This window comes from Salminus brasiliensis, chromosome 10 (assembly GCF_030463535.1).
Source record: "Salminus brasiliensis chromosome 10, fSalBra1.hap2, whole genome shotgun sequence".
Lineage (NCBI taxonomy): Eukaryota > Metazoa > Chordata > Actinopteri > Characiformes > Bryconidae > Salminus > Salminus brasiliensis.
The window spans coordinates 12,957,098-12,979,531 of record NC_132887.1 but is presented as its reverse complement, the minus strand read 5'-3'; the positions used below and the strand labels follow the sequence as shown (position 1 = coordinate 12,979,531).

General features: G+C 41.5%; 1 protein-coding gene across 1 annotated transcript in view; it reads right to left on the bottom strand.

Annotated features, from left to right (window-relative positions):
* LOC140564716 (kelch-like protein 29) overlaps positions 1–22,434 on the bottom strand; it is a 123,094-nt gene that overhangs the window by 11,699 nt on the left and 88,961 nt on the right. Inside the window, exons 9-12 of the mRNA XM_072690337.1 lie at positions 18,472–18,670; positions 14,601–14,783; positions 12,488–12,668; positions 400–593 (exon numbers count right to left, since the gene is read on the bottom strand). Coding sequence (XP_072546438.1) covers positions 400–593; positions 12,488–12,668; positions 14,601–14,783; positions 18,472–18,670 — 757 coding nt within the window. The remainder of the gene's footprint in view (positions 1–399; positions 594–12,487; positions 12,669–14,600; positions 14,784–18,471; positions 18,671–22,434) is intronic.

The following is a 22,434-nucleotide window of genomic DNA, read 5'->3' as shown; positions in this document are numbered from 1 at the left end:
GTGTCAGCAACGGGTGCGAATAAAAATAACTGAAGTTCTGTTTTTCTTTCCTTTCTATTCTATTAGTGCCAAACAGGCACTGAGAATTGGCAATGAATATTTATTAGCTGATATTGATTGGTTTTAGTAGAGGTAATGCACAAAAATATGTCTGTAAAAAAAGTACTAGAATGGTGCATTGATTCATATGACCCATCTTTACCTGTGAACCACATTTTGCCTGCAGCAGTGGAGTTACCAATGAACGTTGTGAATCTCACTATCAGTGAAAATTATGTCAGAGCTGGGAGTGAAAATCACTGGGATGCTCATTTAAGCACAATGACAACAGTGAACTTTTATCCATGTTTAAATGATTTCAGTGGCAGGTCGGTAACAGAGTGGTAAAATAACTCTTACCTATCATTGGGGATTCTATGAAGCTCCAGGCATTGGTCTGAGGCACATACGACTGCAATACTCCAGCCGAGCGGCCAGCCTCATTCACCCCTCCAAACACATAGATCTTTCCTCCACACACTGTGGCTGCTGCTGAGTGCACAGGCTTGGGCAATGGGGATACGGTCTCCCACTGATTAGTGATGGTGTCGTACCTAGAATAAACAGAAATAAGTAATTCACAAGGAATCTGCAGATTTTAGGGTTTGGTAAAGTACTGCAATATTAATTAATCATATTTAGAAACCAAAATGCAAACATATTTATTTACTGTTTTACAATCTGTATGTATTTGATTATATTTTCCCTGTCAGATCAAATATCATATCGTGCACAGATATTTTCCACCAACTAGCTTCATGGGTCAGGGCATTTATACCATGCAATTTCAAAGGCTAGATGTTCTTGTATGCTTTAATTTTTTTAACTTTCTTATTTTATTATTATTATTTCTTTCCCTGTCAGACCGATGCAAAAAAAACAAAATATCTCCAAAATAACAACTTTATATCTTAATGAAATCTTAATGAAAGCCAATGTAAAGAGTTATTTTGGAGTATTTCTATTGGTCCATTCATCATGAAATGTGGACACAATGTAAAGAACAACTGCCAGATTCAAATGTCAAAAAGGGAAAAACAGCGAAATACATTTCACATATAGCCTCACTTTTAGAGACTAGTTAGAGTTGGAGACTGGATGTTCCGCAAGACAGACTCTGCACAAGCATAGGACTGGTGATGTATATGTATTTTTTTGTTGCTTATTTTACCATTATATTTTTTCCCCTGTCAGATCGAACTAGCTTCACATCATGCGCAGATATTTTCCTCCACCAGCTCCACGGGTCAATGCACTTACACTATGCAATGCCACCATTATTTGCTTTCACTATTTGCATGTAAACAGCTAAGGAAATGCATTAGGGGTGACATCTGTGCCTGGCAATCAGCCTCAAATCAATTCCCCCTCCTCATGGGATTTAGTTACACCCTCGCTGGCTGTAGGCGAAAGAGAATGCACCCGCAACCATTTCTGAGGTCATTTAAATGGAAAAATAAATAAATAATAAAAGAAAAACATGGATAGACACTGCTGGTGTCTGAGCCTGCAAGGTAACATCATTAAATTTCACTCTGGAATCCCTCCTTATCTAATCCAATGGCACAAACCCACAGGTCAGAGCGGATGTTATGTGTGGACTGTGCAATCCGATACAAGGCATGGCTCTGATTGAGGGGCTGCGCAACCCAGATTCCAAACCAAGATCCTGGACTCAATTCTGGAGGAGGGCCTATGGGGAGTATCAGGAGGAGATTGCCTGTTAGAAGGGTGAAAATTGAGCAGGGAGCGCGACTGAGCTGGGCTCACTCACTCAGACCATTATCAGTCTTAATAGGTGTGCAGAAAGCCCTAGTTTTGAGCTGGAAAAAAGTCTGCAGATGAGCCCACCTTATCTAAGGCACGTTTAGAAGATATATAAGGGGTTTCACGAGGGTTAGAGGCGAGCTGAGCTCTGCCATCCTGGAGGAACAGAGCACCATGGAGCGTACGGATCAAGCCCCAGCTGTAGCGGCGCGCAAATTAATTAAGTGATCTGAAATGACGAAAAACAGTGCATTGGAACTGGCAGCGCAGGCTGCAAACAGTGGATCCCCTGCATATGACAAACAGAGCGAACGCTGAAATGGAAGCAGATGGCTCACAAATGCAATGTTTCAGCCTCCCCCTTGGTGCTCATTGAGAACGGTGCAGCTTCATTGTCAGCTCAGCGGCTCATGGCTGAGGCCATTAATTACACAGAGGGAGTGTGTTATCAGTTGACTTCTGCCGCTTTTTTAATGAGACTTTTACAGTCCTATGCAGGAAGGAACTAATTACGTAAAATATGGGCTCGGAGGTTCTTTTTTTACAGCTCCATATAATAAGCCATGCTACAAATATATAGGCAGTTTCTACAACGTGCAAGATTCATTAAATGCTGTTCAAGTCTCTTGTCAGTAGTGTGTGCAAAATTACATAAAGCAAATCATCATATTTAACTCATGAAAGGGGATTTGATTATCAGGAAAAAGAAAATATGCTTAATAAATACTTATTATTTCCATATCTATTTCTATATCTAATATGTGCCAATTACAGTCTAGACATTTTTTATGTTCTTAGTTAAAACACTCATACATGAGTGACTATATGCAGTAAAAGCCCACACCTATGAGTGGTGGGCAGCCACTTCAGCTCCTGGGGCACAATTGGAGGTTAGATTCATGTTCCAAGCCCACTTCGCTAACCTTTTCTAGGCCACGTCTAGAAAAGATTGATTTAGCTTCATATCATGAGTGGATATTATGAGGAAAGCAAGAGTTTTTAATACTGAATATTAAAAAATCGCAATATTATGTTCTGTAATACTGTATTGATTCTCAAAAACACAGCATTGACTTTAAATGAATACTTTACGTGCACATATTTGAGGCACACAGTGGTTCATTTTGTGTTGTGTTTAAACACCGACCACTACATAGCAGTGCTGTACTTCCTCTCTGATTAGTTAAAAAGTAACCTTGTTTTTATGCAGATTATGGTCTGTTTTTTTTTTTACTCTATACGCTATATATGACCTTGGTAACAGTATCACAATATATCAGAATATATTGATACCTAACCCCTGTATTGTGATATGCATCATATCACCTGGTTCTTGCCAATACACAGCCTAGCAAACACATTTCATACACAGCCACAGCTTCTCTGTAAAATTATAAAATTACAGGTTGGACATAGAGGTCAATTTGACAATATTTTATCGAAATGGTGATCAGTTTTGTTATTGTGATATAATTCAGCGTATTGTGGGTATTCTCTGTGCTAAAAGAACACTGACCAACTGCACATTTTATTACAGAGAGTGTAATTAGTCCTGTTTAATTGGATGAAGTGCAGCAGATTTAGAATACAAATCACTGTGCTCAGTAGGGGAGGGCATCTACAGAAAGTTTTTTCTTACATAATATATAACATTTGTACCATATCTTCCACCCCTATTTAAAGGGTATTTTATTACAGCTCTATGTAATATACAATGCTACAAATTATAAATAGGCAGTTTCTACAGCACAAAATATTAATTTCGGTTCTGGTCTCTTGTCTCTAGTCAGTGCTTTCAAATGAATTATCAAAAAAAAAAAAAAAAAAAAAAAAAAAAAGAAACATGCTCTCTTATTGAGCCTCTGCGGTACACATTCCTGACCCAGCAATATGGCTGACTTTGCTTAAGCCAAATTTTAATTGCTTAGAGGATTTTTTTCCCTAAGCATAATCAGATCACAGCAGTCTGAACACGAGACGTTTTTTCCCCTTTTATCAAGTCTTAAATCCCCCTTTATCAACCTTAGCTAATCATGTTTTAGCACTGCTTTAGATGCCATCCACTACTCTGAGTCATGTGTAGACAGCAGCGTTATGTTTCGTGTGCGGCCGTGTTTGGTGCGCTGGAGGCCTTACAAGAAGTGTGTGTCTGACACTGCACGGAGTTCGCAATGCTGCAAAGCTCAGTGTGAATATTCGTGAGTGACACCTGTCTCTACTATGCCTACTGTTCCCCTCCTGTCCCGAGGGAACCATGCGCTCCACCTCTCCTTTACAGCCAGCGTGAGACATCAAACAAGCAGTTAAAGAAGCCTACACATGTCTGGCAGCCAAAGACAGCTGGGAGGGGGGAGGGCGAGCTCAGGGGCCAGCTCAACTTTGGAAGGGTCAGATGCTGCATAAAATATCTGGTGAGCTGGCAAGTCCGCTGCGGGCTGACTGGCACGTCGGCCTGTCATCTCATCAACACTTCTCGCGGTTCAGGATGGCCAAACCCGTGACACCCACCACGGCATATCTTTATCTAAGGTTTCTTGACCCTCTATTTCATGCCAGAGGTTTTAATAATATCTCAGTGTCCATAAAAGCCTCTTAAGCTATCCATCCATGCCGGCCTCCCCTGGAGAAATTACCCAGGGAGAAGAGGAACTTAGAGACGTTTGAGGGAGAAGATCTTCTAATTTACCTCGAGTTTTAATTACAAAATGGGACAGCCTAATAGCACTCTAAATGAATTCAATCTCTCCCCACTCCCTGACACAAAAACCAACATGCTTATAGACTCAATATACAAGAATGGCAAACAAACTGCTTTCGCTTCAGTCAAAGGGACTAAATTGCTTGTGTGCTGCCAGCCGCTCCCGCCCCGAACAGTATGGGGGAGTGTAGAGCCCAGTGCTACAGAATGAGCTACTCAGAGCGCGTGTGACCACACTGCAGCTAAACAAACAAAGGTCAAGTGCACAGCAGCTGTCAACCATCAAAAGGACTGTCTGAAACATGTCTGTATTAAAGCATGCCCCCCAAATAATCTTACGGTACTCAGATCTGTTGATGTTGATGAGTTTAATTGAATTTTCAATCAAGTTAGAGGAATTACATATTTGTGTTCACATAAAATATCTATTATATTAGAAAGTGTGACAATTAGTAATAAGTGCTATTAGTACAGTCTAAGAGATACCACAACTGACCCCACGCAAGAAGAATTTGTTTGATTACCCACCCTGATTGGTGGATTTGCAAGAATACACTAATAGACAAAAGTATTGGGACACCTGCTCATTCACGGTTTCCTCTGCAAACAACGGTATTAAGTAAGAGTTCCTCCAGCTTTTGTTGAAGAAACCATCTCTACTGTTCAGGAAAGGCTTTCCACTAGATTTTGGAGCACTGCTGTGAGGATTTGATTGCATTCAACAACAAAAGCAATAGTGAGGTCAGGATGTTGGATGATCACTACACCACTCAACAAACTACAAACTACAAACTACAAACTACAAACTTGCCTCAGCTGGCATTTCGTGATGGTGGCAGTTAACAATTACAGTAATTACAGTAATTTTTACCAGGGATGCTCAAACATTTGCATGCCACTGTATACTTGAGGAAGTTACATATTTTGTATATTGTAAACGGAGAAAATAAATTTTGTATAAAAAACTGAAAAAGTCAGAGATCTTCAAGCTTTTAATAGGCTGTGTATATGCGGCCGTTAGCATATCTACTTTACAGCATGGCCTTCGGCAATGTCAGGAAGTAAAACACAGGTGGAAAGACGGTAACGATACAGCTCACTGAGTAATCATGTCCAAGCGTAGCAGTGGCACCCGTGCTATTAGTCATCTACTCAAACTGACCACCTTCATGTTAATAGCAGCTAAGGCTGTAGCGCAAACTAGGCCAAGGTTGCTCCACCAAACCTCTGATAAACATACTCATCTCCTGAGCAGGACTGCTTGTGTAGAGAGAGAAAGAAAGAAAGAGAGAGAGAGAGAGAGAGAGAGAGAGAGAGAGAGAGAGAGAGAGAGAGAGAGAGCGAGAGGGAGAGAGAGAGAGACTGTATTTGTCTAGGAGAAAGGAGGGCACCTTGAGATCCAGACAGGCATGGGAGAACAGGAGGAAGAGGAGAGAGAAGAAGATGTAAATCACATCCTGGGCCTAATTGGATTTGCACATTATGCTATAATGCAGTGATATTTGTGGCTTGTTGTGTGGTGAGTAGTGGGCAGTGCAGCTTGCTGACCCATTGTGCCTCTGGCATCATTACTGGGGCACAGCTCTGTCCATCCGTCAGGAAGAGAACGGATTACGGAGTCACGCAGGCCAACACACGCTGAGCAGTACCCCACACACACTTTCTCTCGCCCACACACATATATATACACACACACACACACACACACACACAAACACACACACATACAGCCAGATACTGTTAACCCAGTGTATAAATATGGCAGTCCTGACTGCATGCTGGCCCGGGCTACCTCCTGCCTCAAGGTTACGTCCATTCTTCTAGCGATCTGCCATCTCTTGTTCTCTATAGTCCATACATCTGCCCGTGGGAACGGCTGATCAATAGCTTCCCATCCGAAGCCATTACATTTTTCCTCCAAATACATTCAAGACAGTCATTTAATCAGCCTCCTTTATCTGATACACGCTCTAGCTGTGAGCTTGGACACCTCCCAAAGCACCTGAGATCCATTGATCCGCTTGCGTCTAAGCAAGATCGCTGTGATACACATTTCTCCCTCTAAAGAGAACACCTTGGGCTATTAATGAAAGATGCATGCCATTTTTGCGCCACATGCAACATACACGGGATGCGATCTGGTGAGGTAAGCAACTGGACAGGGCTTCTATTCCGAATTCCGTTCATCCGATACATATCAATTTCTTGCTTATAAAGTAAAAAAGGCCCACAACACTTCTGATTCTGATTCAGCTCAAGCACAGATGGGCAGTTCCTTAAAAGGTCAAGAGTATCATCCACTGACATTTAGCTAAAGTTATTGAGCAAAGGCAGTCAAGAGCATTTGCATTATGGGAAATCAACAGGGTATTATAATAAATTTGATGGGGACAGACTTAATCCATTATGTCCTTCATAGAGGACACAAGACAACTGCTTCCTCTGTCCCAGTTGATAATAGTAGACAAAAAATCCAATGCTTTCTCTTTAACAAATACGGCTTGGAATTTTATGCTTATAATAATTTTATGCATATTTAATGTAGAATGTATACTGAGATATGCTAAACCTTTTTAATCTGTCCAGGACAGAGTGAAAATTGTAACAGCGTGTGTTTTTCATGCATAGTGCTGACTTTTCTTCTGCACTGTAAAAAATTTAAAGGAAGGTGAAAGTAAAATTAGTAAGTAACTCATAAAGGCTGTTTTTTGAGGTAACTCAACTGAGCTCAGTCAAAAGTTATCCTAACTCATATTTGATGGGATTTAAAGTAATGACCTTCTGTCTCTTGACAGGCTGGTGGTTAGACAGCTGGGCCACTCTACAGCTGTGAAACAATGTACATGTCTGTGTCCAAGAAAGAACAGAAAGGTAAATTTACTCAGAGCTGTGTGTACAGTGTAGGTTAATAGCTCTGGGGTGGCACAACAGTCTAACTGCCAACTTATTGAGAGTAAGGAGATCATAAGTTCGAATGCCAGCAAGGGCTTAGCGCTTTATTGTCAAAAGCCTCCTAGTCTCCTAGTTCTAACCTGCAGATGGGAATAAACAGTAAACAAACTGAGGGGGAGGAGACACAGACCAAACATAATAACATAGTCAAGCAATTTCAACTGCAGCTCATGTACTAATGCTTTTAAGGCTCTACTCAATATGTATTGTTGACCAAACTGAGAGTTTAAAAATGTGAGTTAAGAGAACTTCTGACTAAACTTAGTTGCGTTAACTCAAAAAACGCTCTGTAATCAGTTACTTTTTCATTTCAAGTTGGCCTGCTTTGAAATTGTTTTACAGTGTGGCAGCAGGGAGAATACTCCCCAGTTCCTTGTGTGCCAGTTCCAAAAGGCTTTACAGCTACACAAGCATCCCTATAACTCAGTCACTTGAGATTTCTGTTGGAACACAATCAAAGCCTGAGAATTTCCTTAAATAAGTACAGTGTTTTCAGAGGTCCGTGCCTTTTTTTAGCTTTTACCTAGCGGCAGGCGCTTACTGAAGCTGGGTGAAGCAGATGCCTTGCAGAGCAGAAGGCAGAGAGAGCCACTATTAAACGCCAGCTGCGCTTCAACCAACACATCGCAGTCCACTGAGAGCAGAGATACTAGTGGAAACCAGAGAAGCGAGCACGTACAGAGACTTTCAATTAAGAAAACTGTCAAAAAGAAAAAGAAAAAAAAATGTTTGGTGCTGCCTTTGCTACTTCAGTTCGATGCAGCTGCACCAAAAGCAAAAGCTCCAGAATGTCTGAAAAGGAGCTGCTGGGAGCTGGTGGAGAGCTGCGAGAGACAGAAAGAGCGAGCAAGAGAGATGAAGGCGCAGGAGGAAGGAAAATTATCAGCTCCTTTAATCCCATGGTGTGTTGAGCTAGCGCAGCCGGGTGCTCTATCTCAGTGTGCCACAATGAGCGCTAGCTTTGGCTACCTCCAGGAGCTGAAATCCAAGAGCTGCGCTTAATGATTCATTTGTAGGGCAGCTCGGGAACAACCAGCGCTCCCTCTTGCTTTACTTCTCCGGGAAATGAACACAAGGGAGTTTCAGGATTCCAAAACAACTGCAAAGCCTTGAACTGAGTGTTTTGGGGGAGCTCAGTAATTCTCAAAGAACAAATCAAGTGGGAAACGGTAATAATGTGACATATTTTTAACATATGAGCACATGAAGAGAATTAAATGAGGTATCAGCCAAAAAGCTTATCTTGGTGCTAATATTAGGGAAGTGATAATACGTAGAAAAGAATTGGCTATGCTGTAATAATTGTTTCTGCCAAATGTGTTATTTTGTAGCAACTCTTACAAGATAGTTTAGAAAAAGGTTTCCCAAAAGCATATTAAATATTAAAATCTTCTTAACTGAGAGTGAGAGAGTGTTTAGTGTGATGCTCGCTTGACCATTTAGGACTGAATTTTGTGCTAAGATGCTAACAGTGGGAAACGGTGATGAAAAATCTCATTCGATTCAATGACAAAATGACAGAAGAACCATTTGTGTAAAAGTGGATCTGTAAACAAGGTTTTTTATCTTTCTTTTTTTCATGAAAACGGTTCTTTCTGGAACCAAAAGTGGTTCTTTCTTCTATGGCATCACTCAAAGAACCTTTCTGTAGGACCTTTATTCCTAATAGTACTGCTGTAGCTTATTATATGTGCTAACATGCTAATGTTACACCAATTACCCATATATCGATATCTATCAGCCATAACATTATCATAATTATACTGAATATGTCCCTTAACATACAGTGTGTGCAGCCTTAACAGCTCTATCCATTCGAGGCATGGATTTCACAAGACCTCTGAACGTGACCTGTGATATCTGGCACCAAGACGTTTGCAGCAGATCTACAGAAGTCCTCTATGGATTACATCAATGAGCCTTAGGTGCCCATGACTCTGCCGCCACTTTACTAGTTGTCCTTTCTTGGACCATTTTTGGTATTGGTTTGGTTTCCTCTTTCAAACACATCACTTAAAAGAACAAAATGTTCACTTACTGGTTATAATGTTATGGCTGATCAGTGTAGGTATTTTAACAAAGAAACTGTGTGCTACGATATATCCTCATTGGGCCGAATGTGATTTTTCAGTCAAGCTTGTTCGTCCTTGCAACGACTGCTTTGGAAAAATGCACATGATTTCGTCAGTGCAAAGGTCAACAGCATCGTGACCTTATTGAGTGGCACAGAATGCTGAGACAATGTCCGTGTCATGACCGGAATACATGTGGAGAGAATTAACTCTCCCAGTCAGACTTAGCTTCCTTTTTGAGCTTGCGAGGCTGAATAACTGCCGGGTACGGGCGAGAGACTGTGGCTTTGTGACCAGAATCCATCATCAAAGACCAATTAAATTGTAAGTGCTGGTAATAACACTTGAGTACGGAACATCCTTGGCATAATCACAACTCTCCCCCTCCCACGGCAAGTCCTGCCTCTAGGGGTGTGGTATTTCAAAATGGTAAAAGGTTAGAAGTCTTGCAGCTGACACACGCTCAGCCACTGTGATGAGCACAGCACTGGGGGGATGCAAACTATGCCTTCTGAGGAGGAGTTTTGTTTTTTCCCTTCTTCTTCTGAAGCACATTTCACATTCCTCTAGAGTGTTTTTACCCCACATGTGCCTCTATCCTGCTCTCAGAAATAGAATACCATGTGCGCCACATGGAGATGTATTAGTATGGGTGATTTGCTGTAGTGGAAAAGCAGAATCATTGCACAATTAGAGGGAGAGAGAGGAAGACAGAGAGAGATACAGAGAGTGCTGAGAGCGCGTTGCCCTGTGATTGATTAGAAATAGAGCCCCTCCTATGAGTGGCCCAATAGCGGCCTTGAGAAAGAGACTGATTGAGGACATAATTCTGAACGGAGGAGATTTCATGGTTAGGAGCATGAAACTGAAGGCAAGATGGATGGCAGGCCACAAATTAGGAGTCAGTCAGAGAGGCTAGCTCTGTTTCCCCCAGCAGCCTCGAATAGCAAACTAACCACAGCTCTGTAAACAATGATCCTCTTCAATACTCTGTCAATTAACTAGTGACTCATGCAAATCCACAGGAGGCTAGACACTCAGTGGAGTGGGCAATATACGAGCCAGGATAGGACTATAGACATGGCTAGTCAATTGTAGCTTCTTCTCCTTCCTTTTTTTGTGAGAAAGGATAATAAGTGCAAGATGCAAATGGAAAGTCAAGGCCTGGAGCATCAGCAGCAGTGTTTTTCATTAAATGAAATAAGTGATGCTGCTTTTAGGGGAAGTTCGGTTATTTTTATCATGTCTATCCCTTCAACAGGAAAATAACCAAGAATGGAAAGAAGAGCAATAGGCTTTTAGATGACTATACCCACAAGCATGAAAGCATAATTTGAAAACATCTGTTTTTTTTTCTCCCGATTATTTCAGGTGACCACCATCATAAACGGTTTTACATGCACCACTATCTAAGTTTCCACCGTCATACACAGAGTTTTATCATGCGTGCAGTTTTATTATTTCTATAATGATTTAGACAAACCCAATTTAAGTCCTCTAAAACAGAACACAGATGGCATTTCTGCATATGTAATATTCAATACTTCAATACAAAGCTTTTGGCAACAAGAAGAAGACTGAATAATAAGACATGCACTGTAATGATCTATATCCATATATATGTCCATATATATGATTATATGGACAAAAGTATTGGGACACCTAATCAATCAATTATTTATTTATTATTATTATTAATTTTTTTTTGGAGTAACTCTGTCTACTGTCCAGAGAATTCTGGAGCATTGCTGTGAGGATTTGCTTGCGTTCAGCGACAAGAACAGCAGTGGGGTCAGGATGTTGGATGATCACCACCCCAACTACCCAACTCATCCCAAAAGTTTTGGATGGAGCACCATCACTCCAGAGAAAACATTTCCACTGCTCCACAGTCCAATGCTGCAGGGCTTTATACCCCTCTAGCCCACACCTGACATTGTCCTAATTCTGTTGTCAATCCTTCTCTACAAGGACTAGGCAAGCTGCTACATCTGTGTCAGCAATGGGTGCATTAAAAGGAGTGTCCAAAAACATTTGGACATACAGTGTAGGTCACATTATTTGCTTAAAGATGTGATTGTCACTTTTTAAATACAAGATATTATGGATGCAAATTATTATTTCAGTAATTTTAGAAACATCCGCACATTCTGGACACAGCTACAAAACTTTGCTCACGGGCTCCCCCTGCAGGTGGGGATTGTAATTCACTTTTTCTCCACTGCAGTAAATCCAAATCACATTTACATTTACATTTATGGCATTTAGCTGACGCTCTTATCCAGAGCGACTTACAAGGTTACTCGTATTACAGAGGTGGGCCAATGTAGTGTTAGGAGTCTTGCCCAAGGACTCTTATTGGTGTAGCACAGCATAGTCACCCAGACTGGGAATCGAACCGGGAATCGAACTGGGAATCGAGATGCTATTCTTTCTATTACAGTCAGTGGTTGTACAATGTACAATTTTGATGCAGTTATCTGAAGGTATAATTGCTACATAAAGTCGCCTTAAGTAAGAGTATATACATACATTCCAACTAGTTATTATTTATTTTACAGAAAACAGTCCACTTTTGAGCAGCAGTATCTATACTGTACGTACTGCCTGCTTTCCCTTAAAAAAACACAACACTAATTGAAGCAACTGTCAGCCTTGCGAACCCCTGCTACAGTTCATTATAGCAAAATTCTCAGCAGTGTTCTTCAAAATGAAACCTGATCGGATCTGTGCAATGCATTTACTCCATAGTCACCTGCCACAGAAATACTCCCACAATGCTCCAGCAGAGATCTAATTATCAGATTGGCTCCCAGCACAGAAAAAGCTGACCATACGCTTATCTGGAATGCATAATGGCTTCCGATGGAATGCTTAATTTAGATGCAAGCAGTGTGTGTGTGTGTGTGTGTGTGTGTGTGTGCGTGCTGGCGTATGTGTGTATGTCCAGCCACCATACCTTTCGACATTATCCAGGTTCCCTGCCACCCCAAGTCCTCCGATGGTGTACAGCTTGCCATCATACACCACGCTGTTGTGCCGGCAGCGAGGGACTGTCATTCGAGACACCAGGTTCCAATTATCCAGCAGGGACATGTAGCACCACACGTCTGCCAGCATGACTCCTGACTCCATTCCACCTGAAGAAGGTGCAAAGCCCAATCACAAATGACTGCTCAAGTCTCCATTTACACCCTCCTCCTGGGCCCCCCGCTCCGAAAGCAGCCTGTCTGCCCACCCCCACACACCTGCTCCAATACAACTCTACTAAAGGGGCAGAAAGACCAAAAAACGCACCCCTCAGTAATCACAGAATTATTTTTAGGTAAATTATGCAAATGCAGGGTCGTTATATTTTGTAAACCTACAGTTTAATTACTATTTCTGCAACAGATCTTTCCTTTCACTTTGGCCCTATCACAGTTCTGCCATGTTACAGAGCAGTTTGTTTTAAAGTGAGCAGTGTATTAGTCTAGCTATGCTAATTTACTTTGTCCACTAATTGCAGAAGCCCTAGCATTTGATTGCCCTCCTAATTTAGCAATAGCTAATTAAATACAGCAGATACCCCCCTAATATGACACCAGTTAGAGATGGTGGTGAAGGCTATTTCTCCCTTGCAGCACTGCTGAGCTGTTCAATGCACTCAGAGGACCCCAAGCACCAAACCCCAGGTTCATGCCTACTGGTCTACCTCTGAACAACAGAGAGAAAAAAGGTAGAGAGAAAGAACCCTACTGTGCTTCATTTCTAATGAAACTGTGGTCAGTTGTGTTCCAGCTATAGACCCCACATGGCACAGCTCAAATTCCATCTGGATTCTGAATCGTAGGAAGCTGGAAATTATGTTGGTTCCCAGAAAGGCACTTTAGGGATTAGATTTGACATTATGATACTGACTGATTCTGCTAAAAGAACTGATAATTATGACTAATTATAAAAATAATTTAGATGAGAGGAAATGCCCAGTTCAGATTTCAGATTTTGTCACAAGAAGTGAATGATAATTGCAATGTCTTCAAGCTTTAGAAGCCTAGAGCAATTATTATCAGTTTAATGTAGACTCACTTTACGCTGCATGACACTGTGTTCTGTATCCACACCTTTAAGTCTACATTTCTGACATTTCTGTTTCATTCAACAAAATAGAAAACAAAACACAACTCACTAACTAACATACAGTGAGTGGCATGCAAAAAGTTGGGCATCCTTGGTGAAAAATGACTATGAATAGTTAATACAGATTTTAAAAAAATCATTTCAAGCAAGAAAAAACATTTCAAGCAAGATTATAGTTTTGTATATTTATAGAGAGTGGTGAAGGTCAAGATGAAGTGTAGAAGACCAAGAGAAAGAGACAGATTTAACTCTGGTCTATAGACTCTAAAGTGGCGGTCCACTGTTCTACTGTGCAGCGACACCTGCACTAATATGACTTGAATAGGAACCACTTTTCAAATATTTTTAAAAGCCTATAGACTGTAGACAGAATGTCTTGGCCATAATGGGTATGGTATGTTCAGAGAAAAAGGCATACAGAATTTCTTAAAAAAAAAAAAAAAACTGTTAGCACAGGGGTGGATCGATCATGCTTTTGCAAAGAAAAATGGGATAAACCCCCCCAAAAAAGAACAAAAAAAACTCTTAGCTGCTACAAAAAGTGTAATACAACAGGGGTGTCACCAAGTACCGACTATGTAGGGCGCCCACACTTTTCCTTTTTTATTTGAAACCTATAAAGATGACGAGAACCTTGATTAAAATGACTGTAACAAACATTTTGACCAGGGGTGCCCAAACCTTTACACACCACTGTATGTACTCTTATGTGGCCTTGATGGCAAGACTGGATATTTTAACCTGAATTTCTCAAAGAGCCAAAGAATCAAGAACCACAGCAGAATGAATGTGCCGTTGTCTCCCAATGACACACAACTCTGGCATGAAAACTGTGAAAAAGCAGAAGTGGAAACACTGCCTCCATGACATCTCGCCAACCTGTGCTAAATATAAAAGCACACACCTGTGGGAGGCTTCCAAAACTGCAAGTGACACGCAGACGGTTTGATTACCTGACAGGTAGATATTATCCCCCGCTGAAATGACAGAGAAGAACTCGCGGTCGTAGAAAGGTAGGCTGGCCAGGGGGTACCACTTGTTGTTCTGGGGGTTGAAGCAAGTGACGGCTGTCAGCGAGCGCTGGTTCATCCCAATGACCTGTCGCCCCCCTACCAGCACTATCACCTCGGCAACCCCTGCAGGGACAGGCACAGCAAAAAAAAATATAAGAAAGAAAAAAACAAAAAAATAGACTTTTTTTTCTTTCTTTCTTTTTTTTTTACATTGACATTTTGAATGGACAGAGAGACCCAGAGTCAGTTGAGGGAAAGAGAAAAGTATATTTTACAACATTTAATCATCACAAAGCAATCTAAATGACATTTCTAAAACTGTTATCTTCTACTGCAGAATTATTCATATCTTTCGCAACATTTTCTCCAGAGGGCGTAGACCCTCCATGCCAGTTGGTTCGTTTGCTTTCGCAACAGCTTGAGCCTTTTATCTCTCATTTGTTGACAGTCGGGGAGAACAAACAGCAAAAAGGAAGGCAAACAAGAAACACAATCAAAGAAATGTCTTACAAAACTCATGAGGGAGAGCTTCATGTAATCTCAGAAATTAATAAAGAAACGGCAGTCACAGCCAGCCAGCCGCACAGTCTAGAAAAGCACAAAGTTCTCAAGCCTGAGACGCAAACCCCTCCAAAAAATTCAGCACTGACTTGACATGAAGATGTGCGAAACTATTCCCCTGACCGGCGAAGACAAAGCTTTCCCAACAAATATATTTATTTAGGGAATGATAAAGTAGAGGATTCGCTTTTGTGAGGGAAAGAGAGAGAGATTCTTGTCTGTGGGCTTCAGGCTCAGTCAGTTTGTTTGACTGGCCAACAAGATTTTTATCTCCAAGCGTTTGGATTAAAATTCATGACATACATTCCTCCTCCAAAAGCAGAAGGCTGGGGCAGAGAGGATCAGCCGTGTGCAGTGGGAGAAAATGAAACGTCAATGTTCCCTACTTACAGTAAAAAAAAAAAAGAAAAAAAAAAAAAACAGGAAAGAAAGATGAAAAATATGAGAATATGGCTCAGTTTTGCAAGATGTAGTTAAAATGCATAAAAACCGATTCCCCTTGAAGGACCCTCGGTGTGGTTGCATTACTCTTTCCATCATTAATTTTTCAATAAAAAGCACATGCTTGGAGTCATTCTATTTGTAAAGGTCTGCGTATCACAAGATGTTGGAATTCTGCACAGGCAGAGAATAGCAGACCCTTACAGTGTGCAGCAAACAATTTGCATGACTGGTATGGCCATCTGCTCTCACAGTGCCTCTGTCTCCAAACGCTTGGCGTAGAGCGCCTCAGCTACTGTGTGTACTGTTTGACTGTTCGGCCGCTTATGGACCCCTCTGGCCTTGAGAGGCACGCTGCCTTGGGGGCAGAGAAACTCTGGCCTCACATCTGCAAGTGTAGTCCATTCCTGACACCTCGGTACCACAGGGAAACTGCCACCCCATCAATCAAACTGTGTGTGTGACAGCTGGGCCAGAGTCAGGCTTGTTCTCCACCAGCAGATCCACTAATAAAGAAATACAGTGTATTTACACAATTTCAACTTGTACAAGATGAAAAGAAATTATATTAACATAGGGGTGCATTGTGGCATTAGACGCTTGCCTAGTCTCAAGACTTTGTAATGAATGAAAACTGAGTAAAACTGCAAGGACTTTATGAGAGGATCTCAAATGGAACCCAAAAAGAGAAGAACAGCACCGTATAAAACATGCCTTCAGTTCCTAAGCTAATTGATGCTGGATGCACAGAGACGCTCTACTACAGTTCTATAGGGAACTTTTTGTTTTGGCATAAGACTTTCTCACTCCCACTCAGCTTGTTTGTATTGCTACACTATACTTTCCCGTAGTCATTATTTCACTGAAATGACTATACACTTTTACTTAAGTTTGTGCTATCCTTCCCACCTCTCGCAGCTTGCAGTTGCTCACTGCAACAGCTATAAACCCAGACCCGGCGAGATGACAGCACACAGAGAAGACCGGCGTGCTAATCTGGCCCAGCTCTTTTTCGGGGTTTGCTAATCCAGCATTGCTGGGATCAGGGGCTGGGATTCATGCCCTTCTTCCAGGTTCCTGAGCCCCTGCTGTGTAAAGAGCCATGCTGTGTCTAGGTCTCCCCCGCTGACAAATGCAACCAGACAGGTATTAGAGGCAGGCAGCAGGGGGCCCGGCCTAGCCGCCGCTCCTTTGCTGATTGGAGTGGATTAAGCAATGGTGGAGAGTACGTGGAGGTTGGCACTCAGCCTATATGTTTATTCTGATAACTGAACGACAGAACAGAATGTCCCTCCCTCCAGTCACTGCCAGTCATAATGTGATAGTTTGAGAAGAAAAAAAAAAACATTAATTAATGCAATTTTCCAATAGACCAAATATAGTCAATTAGCCAAGAGATTTCTTGCATAAGTTTGCTTCTTTTTAGTTTTTGAACTAAAACTTTTTTGAGCTAGAACTTTTTTGAGCTAATTAGGCCCCTCTTAGACTCTGTGATCCTAAAGGATCATTAAAAAGTACCAAAGTAGATGCTGCCACATTGAAAAATGGATGCTCTGCCTTTTCGTTCATGTTTTTAGATAACAGTGTCAAAATCCCATAGACAAGACTATTCTTTATGTGGCTAAACTAGATGTGGTTCAAGCAAGTGACTTGGTGTTACAGGTATGCGTTTCCACTAAAGTTAGTAGGGCATTCTATATTTGTTAGCTACATTTAACAGGGAAGTTGTACATTGGATTTTTGTGGTCATACTATCACTTAACATCCAATGCAGGAATTTCAAATTCAGGAATTTCTTCAAAGAACAGTAATATGCATCTGGAAAATAAATAACTGGTACGAATACTTGTAGTCAAGCTAGTATATCGGTTTAGCGTTGTCTCCCTTAGAACAACATTTGTTGTAAAATTCATTACTGAAGACTTTCATATTCCAAGTCATTCCATACCTGTTGGCTACATTTGACCGGGATTTTTTTAACTGGATATTTATCTGCTAATCTAAATCCACAGAATTCTTCAGAAAGATCTTCAAAGAACAGTAATAAGCATCCTGAGAAGAGAAATAACTGGTGCCAATACCTGTAGTGTGAGGTCAAGGCAGTATATTGGTTTAGCATTGTCCCCCTTGGAACAACATTTGTTACACCATCCATCACTGAGGACATTCGGATTCCACACGCTTTGACCGAGGTGAATGCTAAGGTGAATGTATTCCGGCACATAAACAACGAAAGGTGATCTAACGGGATAGCAGTAAATTTACCTTTAAATAATGGAAAGATTATAGCTCCACAAGCAGCTGCGGACTGGGACATTCAAAATGGAAATCCTTGAGCTAACGGTTTCATGCGGCAGAGCTTTTCTTAGGTACACATCAGTGAAATTTGCAGAGTGGCTAAAGCTCAGTAATAAGCGGTGCAGGTGCTGTGACACCCACTGTTGACACTCTCTTTGGCAAAGATGTGACACCGCTGTGGCTGGACTCCAGGCAACGTGTTTAACTGCATTAGCATGGAGCTGCTGTTACAGGAGATGAAGAGGATCCTTCTGCTCTGCAGCTCTATAGAGCTATTGGGATATCAGCAGCAGCAGACTGGAGCAACCAGGTCCGGGCTTTAAAAAAAGCCACCGATTTCTATATGCCATGAACAGGTAATGCAAGCGGGAATTATTTTCTCTCCGGCACAATCCAACCAGGGATAAGTGGAAGAGTGACAAAAGATCATGACAGATGGTGCCTAGCGTAATTACACTGTTCACACATTAATGGTGTGTGATGTTATTGCGAGAGGAGCTGAAGCGTGTACCTGCAGAAAGTCGTGGGCGCGTTCGGGGTGTCTGCATCTCTTGTCGGGCATGGGGCAACATGTGGTATCGCTTGGCCTCATTAACCAGGTCTCTGCATGCCTCTGAGGATTTGATGAGCTCCTCGTTGTCCACCACGTTCAGCAGATAGCTGGGGTGGATGAAGGGAAGGCGAACCACAGCCAGCAGCTCTGACACATGCTGAAAAAAGCAAAACAAAGAGCAAGCAAATCAGCGATATAGAAAATCACAAACAAAAAGTCCTCATCACCAGTGAACATGCTTCTATTTTGTATTATTTTCTAATATAATACAAAGTTATATCCATTAGATATTATATTTTTACCAGAACATTTTAAATGAAGAGTAGAATCTTTTACATATTTACATTTTTTTTTAACACAGATTAATAATTTTACCATGTTTGGCCCTACCTTCCTCCTGTAGGCCACTCTCTTTACAGAGCCTAGTGACGTATTAGCAGTTTTATTTGGCGGCGCTACAGTTGAGCTCAGAGAGTAGATTACACTTTATTAATGCCATATTAAAATATGGATTAAATTTCATAACTAACTCTCATTCTATTACCCCTCACACACACACAGCTGCTCCTCTCTAGGCTTGCTTAATCCAGCCAGAGATTGATCCAGTTTTATTCATGTTTTTATTGTATTGTATTTAATACTATTTTTTATTTTTGAAAAGTTACTTTATGTTTCCAGTTATTTGCTTCAATTTGTATATTCATTGTTTGTATTTTTTAATCACTTTGTTGTTTATTTTCATTTTCATATTTTCATTTCAGAGTATTAATATGGATTTTGGTCCCCACTGGAGACATCTCTGTTTTTTCAAACATTTCAAAATTAAAGTACAAATAAAGTCTTCAGCTTCAAGTACTGTCATTTGTTATCAATGGATAATTGTTGCCACGCACTGTCAGGACTTAAAACACGCCATCAAGTCCAGTGAACTGTCTCTGTGGACCTCTGCAATAAGAATGTGGTGACATGTGGTGACAAAAATCAGAGGAGGGCTATAAAAACAATATCTAAAGCATTAAGTGTTCTTAGGACCATGGTGGCCTCAATAATTTTGGAATGGAGGAAGCTTTTCATAACCTTGAACGTTCCAAGAATTGGACATGTAAGAGTGGCCTTCTTGGCCTTGGTCAAGGAGGTAAGACAGAACCAAACTATCACTTTAGAAGAGCTTCAAAGGTTTGTAGCCTTGTAGAGATGTAGCGAAAAAAATCTCAGCACCAATCCATAAATCAGTGCTTTATATCTAAGTGTCAAAACGGAAACCTTTGAGTAAAACACATAATATTCTGCTAGAAGGCTGGAAACATGTGGAAAACCATTCTCTGGTCAAATGCGATGAAAATTTCAACTCTTTAGGGCAAAACAAGAAGCAGTATTGTCTGGTGATAAACAGACACTGCACATTATCTGGCTAATACCATCCCTACAGTGAAACACAATGGTGGTAGCATTATGCTATGAGAATGTTCCTTAGCGGCAGGCAGAAGGAAACTGGGTAAGAACTGAGACTGGGGTAAAGCATACAGCCAAATCAACACTGGAATAATTTTAGGGCAGGCCTCTAAATGTCCCCGAGTGACCCAGCCAAAGCCCAGACTTAAACCCCAATGAACATCTGCAGAGGGACTTAAAGATGGCAGTTCACAGACAGTCGCCATGTGATCCAAGGAAGCCTGAGAGAATCTGCCATGACGAATGGGACAAAGCTTGTAGTGTAGAGCTTTCAAAGATGTATCCAGTATGACGCTGATGCCAAAGGGACTTCTACAAAGTATTGAATAAAGAGTCAGAAAACATTTGCCAATACAAGTTTGATTAATCATTTACTTCCCAAACTCATTTCACTGGTTGTTCTTCCTTGAACGACTTTTGGTAGATACTGACCACTGAATCCCGGAAAAACCACAAGATCTGCCTGATGTTTTGGAGTTTAAGGACAATTTGGTCCCTAAAGTGGCTCAGATCAGTATTCTTCCCCAGTTTTCCTGCTTTTAACACTTAAAACTTCAAGAACAGACTGTCTGTCCATTTGCTGCCTAAGATAATCAATGTTTCACTTTCACTTCACCTTCAGTGATTGTTATGCGCTAGACATTATGTACATGGTGGCAGCCATGGCCCAAAGGTTAAAGAAGCCGGCTTGGGTACAGAAGATCGCCGGCTTGATCCCCAGGCATCCATGGCCAAGGTGCCCCCAAGCAGGACACCCAACCCCTAATTGCTCCCCATGTGCTGATGTGGCTGCTCATCACTCTGGGTGTGTGTTCTCAATGTCTTTATCACTAGTGGTCACTGCCATGGATGGGTTAAATGAGAGGGTTGAATTCCCTTCTACTGCTGTGCGATGGCGATAAAAGCTTCTTAATCTTAATCTTAATAATAAACAGACGCAATTACACATATTTACACATATTCCCAAATCACATACACTGCATCTGTTCAACAGCATCTTCACAAAATAAGCAAGAAATCCAACAAATACATCCTAACAAGAGCCTAAGAAGCCTAGTTGTGTTTGTGCCTGACCATGCATCTAAATCTTTTTTAAATAGATTATGTGCTCAAAACCAGTCTCTCACAGTGACAGGACAATGCATAAAGAGCGCACAGTGGGTCTGGGCTCGCCGTTAAACCCACATAATAAACTTCAGCACCAATTACCCAGTAATCAAAAATGCCATCGCTGCCTGGCAGCTTTTTTTATGGCAGCAGCCGGGTGATAATAAGCAGGCAGAACAGCTTGGCGTACAGGTGAGCGTTTCCAAAAGCCTCTTTTACTGCTCTGCGGAGGGAGGGGGGGGTTGCCATGGTGAACAATCCTGTCACTGAATGGCTTCGTGTTCCACTATATCTCCATTGAGTCCTTTGTCCACATCAGGGGAAACTTGTAAACACAATGCGACATGGCCAACAGCTGGCGTGCCTTTTTAATGTTTTGCTTCCCCCCCCCCCACACACTTTTCTTTTCCTCCCACTCTCACCGGTGACACATTTCAAAGGCAAATGCAGAGAGCACATTATAAAGACACAATATAGACCCACTAGAGGAGCTGCACCAAAATAACTCCGACATAGAAATTGGCCTTCAACACATATTCTCATTCAGATGTGCCTGAGACTGGTCTAATTCAGGAACTATAAAGGTCAGAGACGTGGGTGTGCTGGTGGCATTTCCATGTAGTCCCAGGTGAGAGACTATCTAGGAAGATTTGCACCATCATATTCAGATAGTTTATCTATCTGGCATTTCAAGAAGGGAGGTCTAACACCACAATTCACTGGCCCCCGAGCCAGTGTGGAAGCTTACAGCTGGGAAAAATGTTTCAAAAATGTATTTTTTCGAGCAAAATCTACAGGCGGCTGGACGTGAGGAGAAATCCCACTGGATTACAACCATTCTCTCCTCTGCTGAAGCAATCAAGGCTTATCGACTGTATGATCTAGGAATCAGAATGCAGCTCCGCTTCGGCTTTGGCCGAACTTATCAGCAATAATGTCACGGCATGAGGGAGCTGGACTACGCTGCTGTACATGTGATAGAGAAATGCAAAAAAAAAAAAAAAAACAGCTTTATTCAGTGTCAGAGGCTGAATGCTGAATTCACTGAAATGCCGTCACTGCCTGAAGATTGACTGAACTGAGCTTAATAAAGATCAAGAATAAGTAACAAGGTTGCCCACAGTGATAGTCTGAGTAGATGAGTGTCTTCTCGCTTAAATGAAAGATAAGGAGAAGTCTGTGGGAGATTCGTCGTAATTAGCAGATGGCAATGCACAGAGCTCAAAACGTGTTAAATGCAGAGTGTCAAAAGATTTCAATAGCAAACTCCCAGACATTCACCAGTCATCTCTCTACAATACAAAAGCAGCTGTAACTCACTTTATAGGCATTCCACATATCCTCAAAGACATGCAGAGTCTG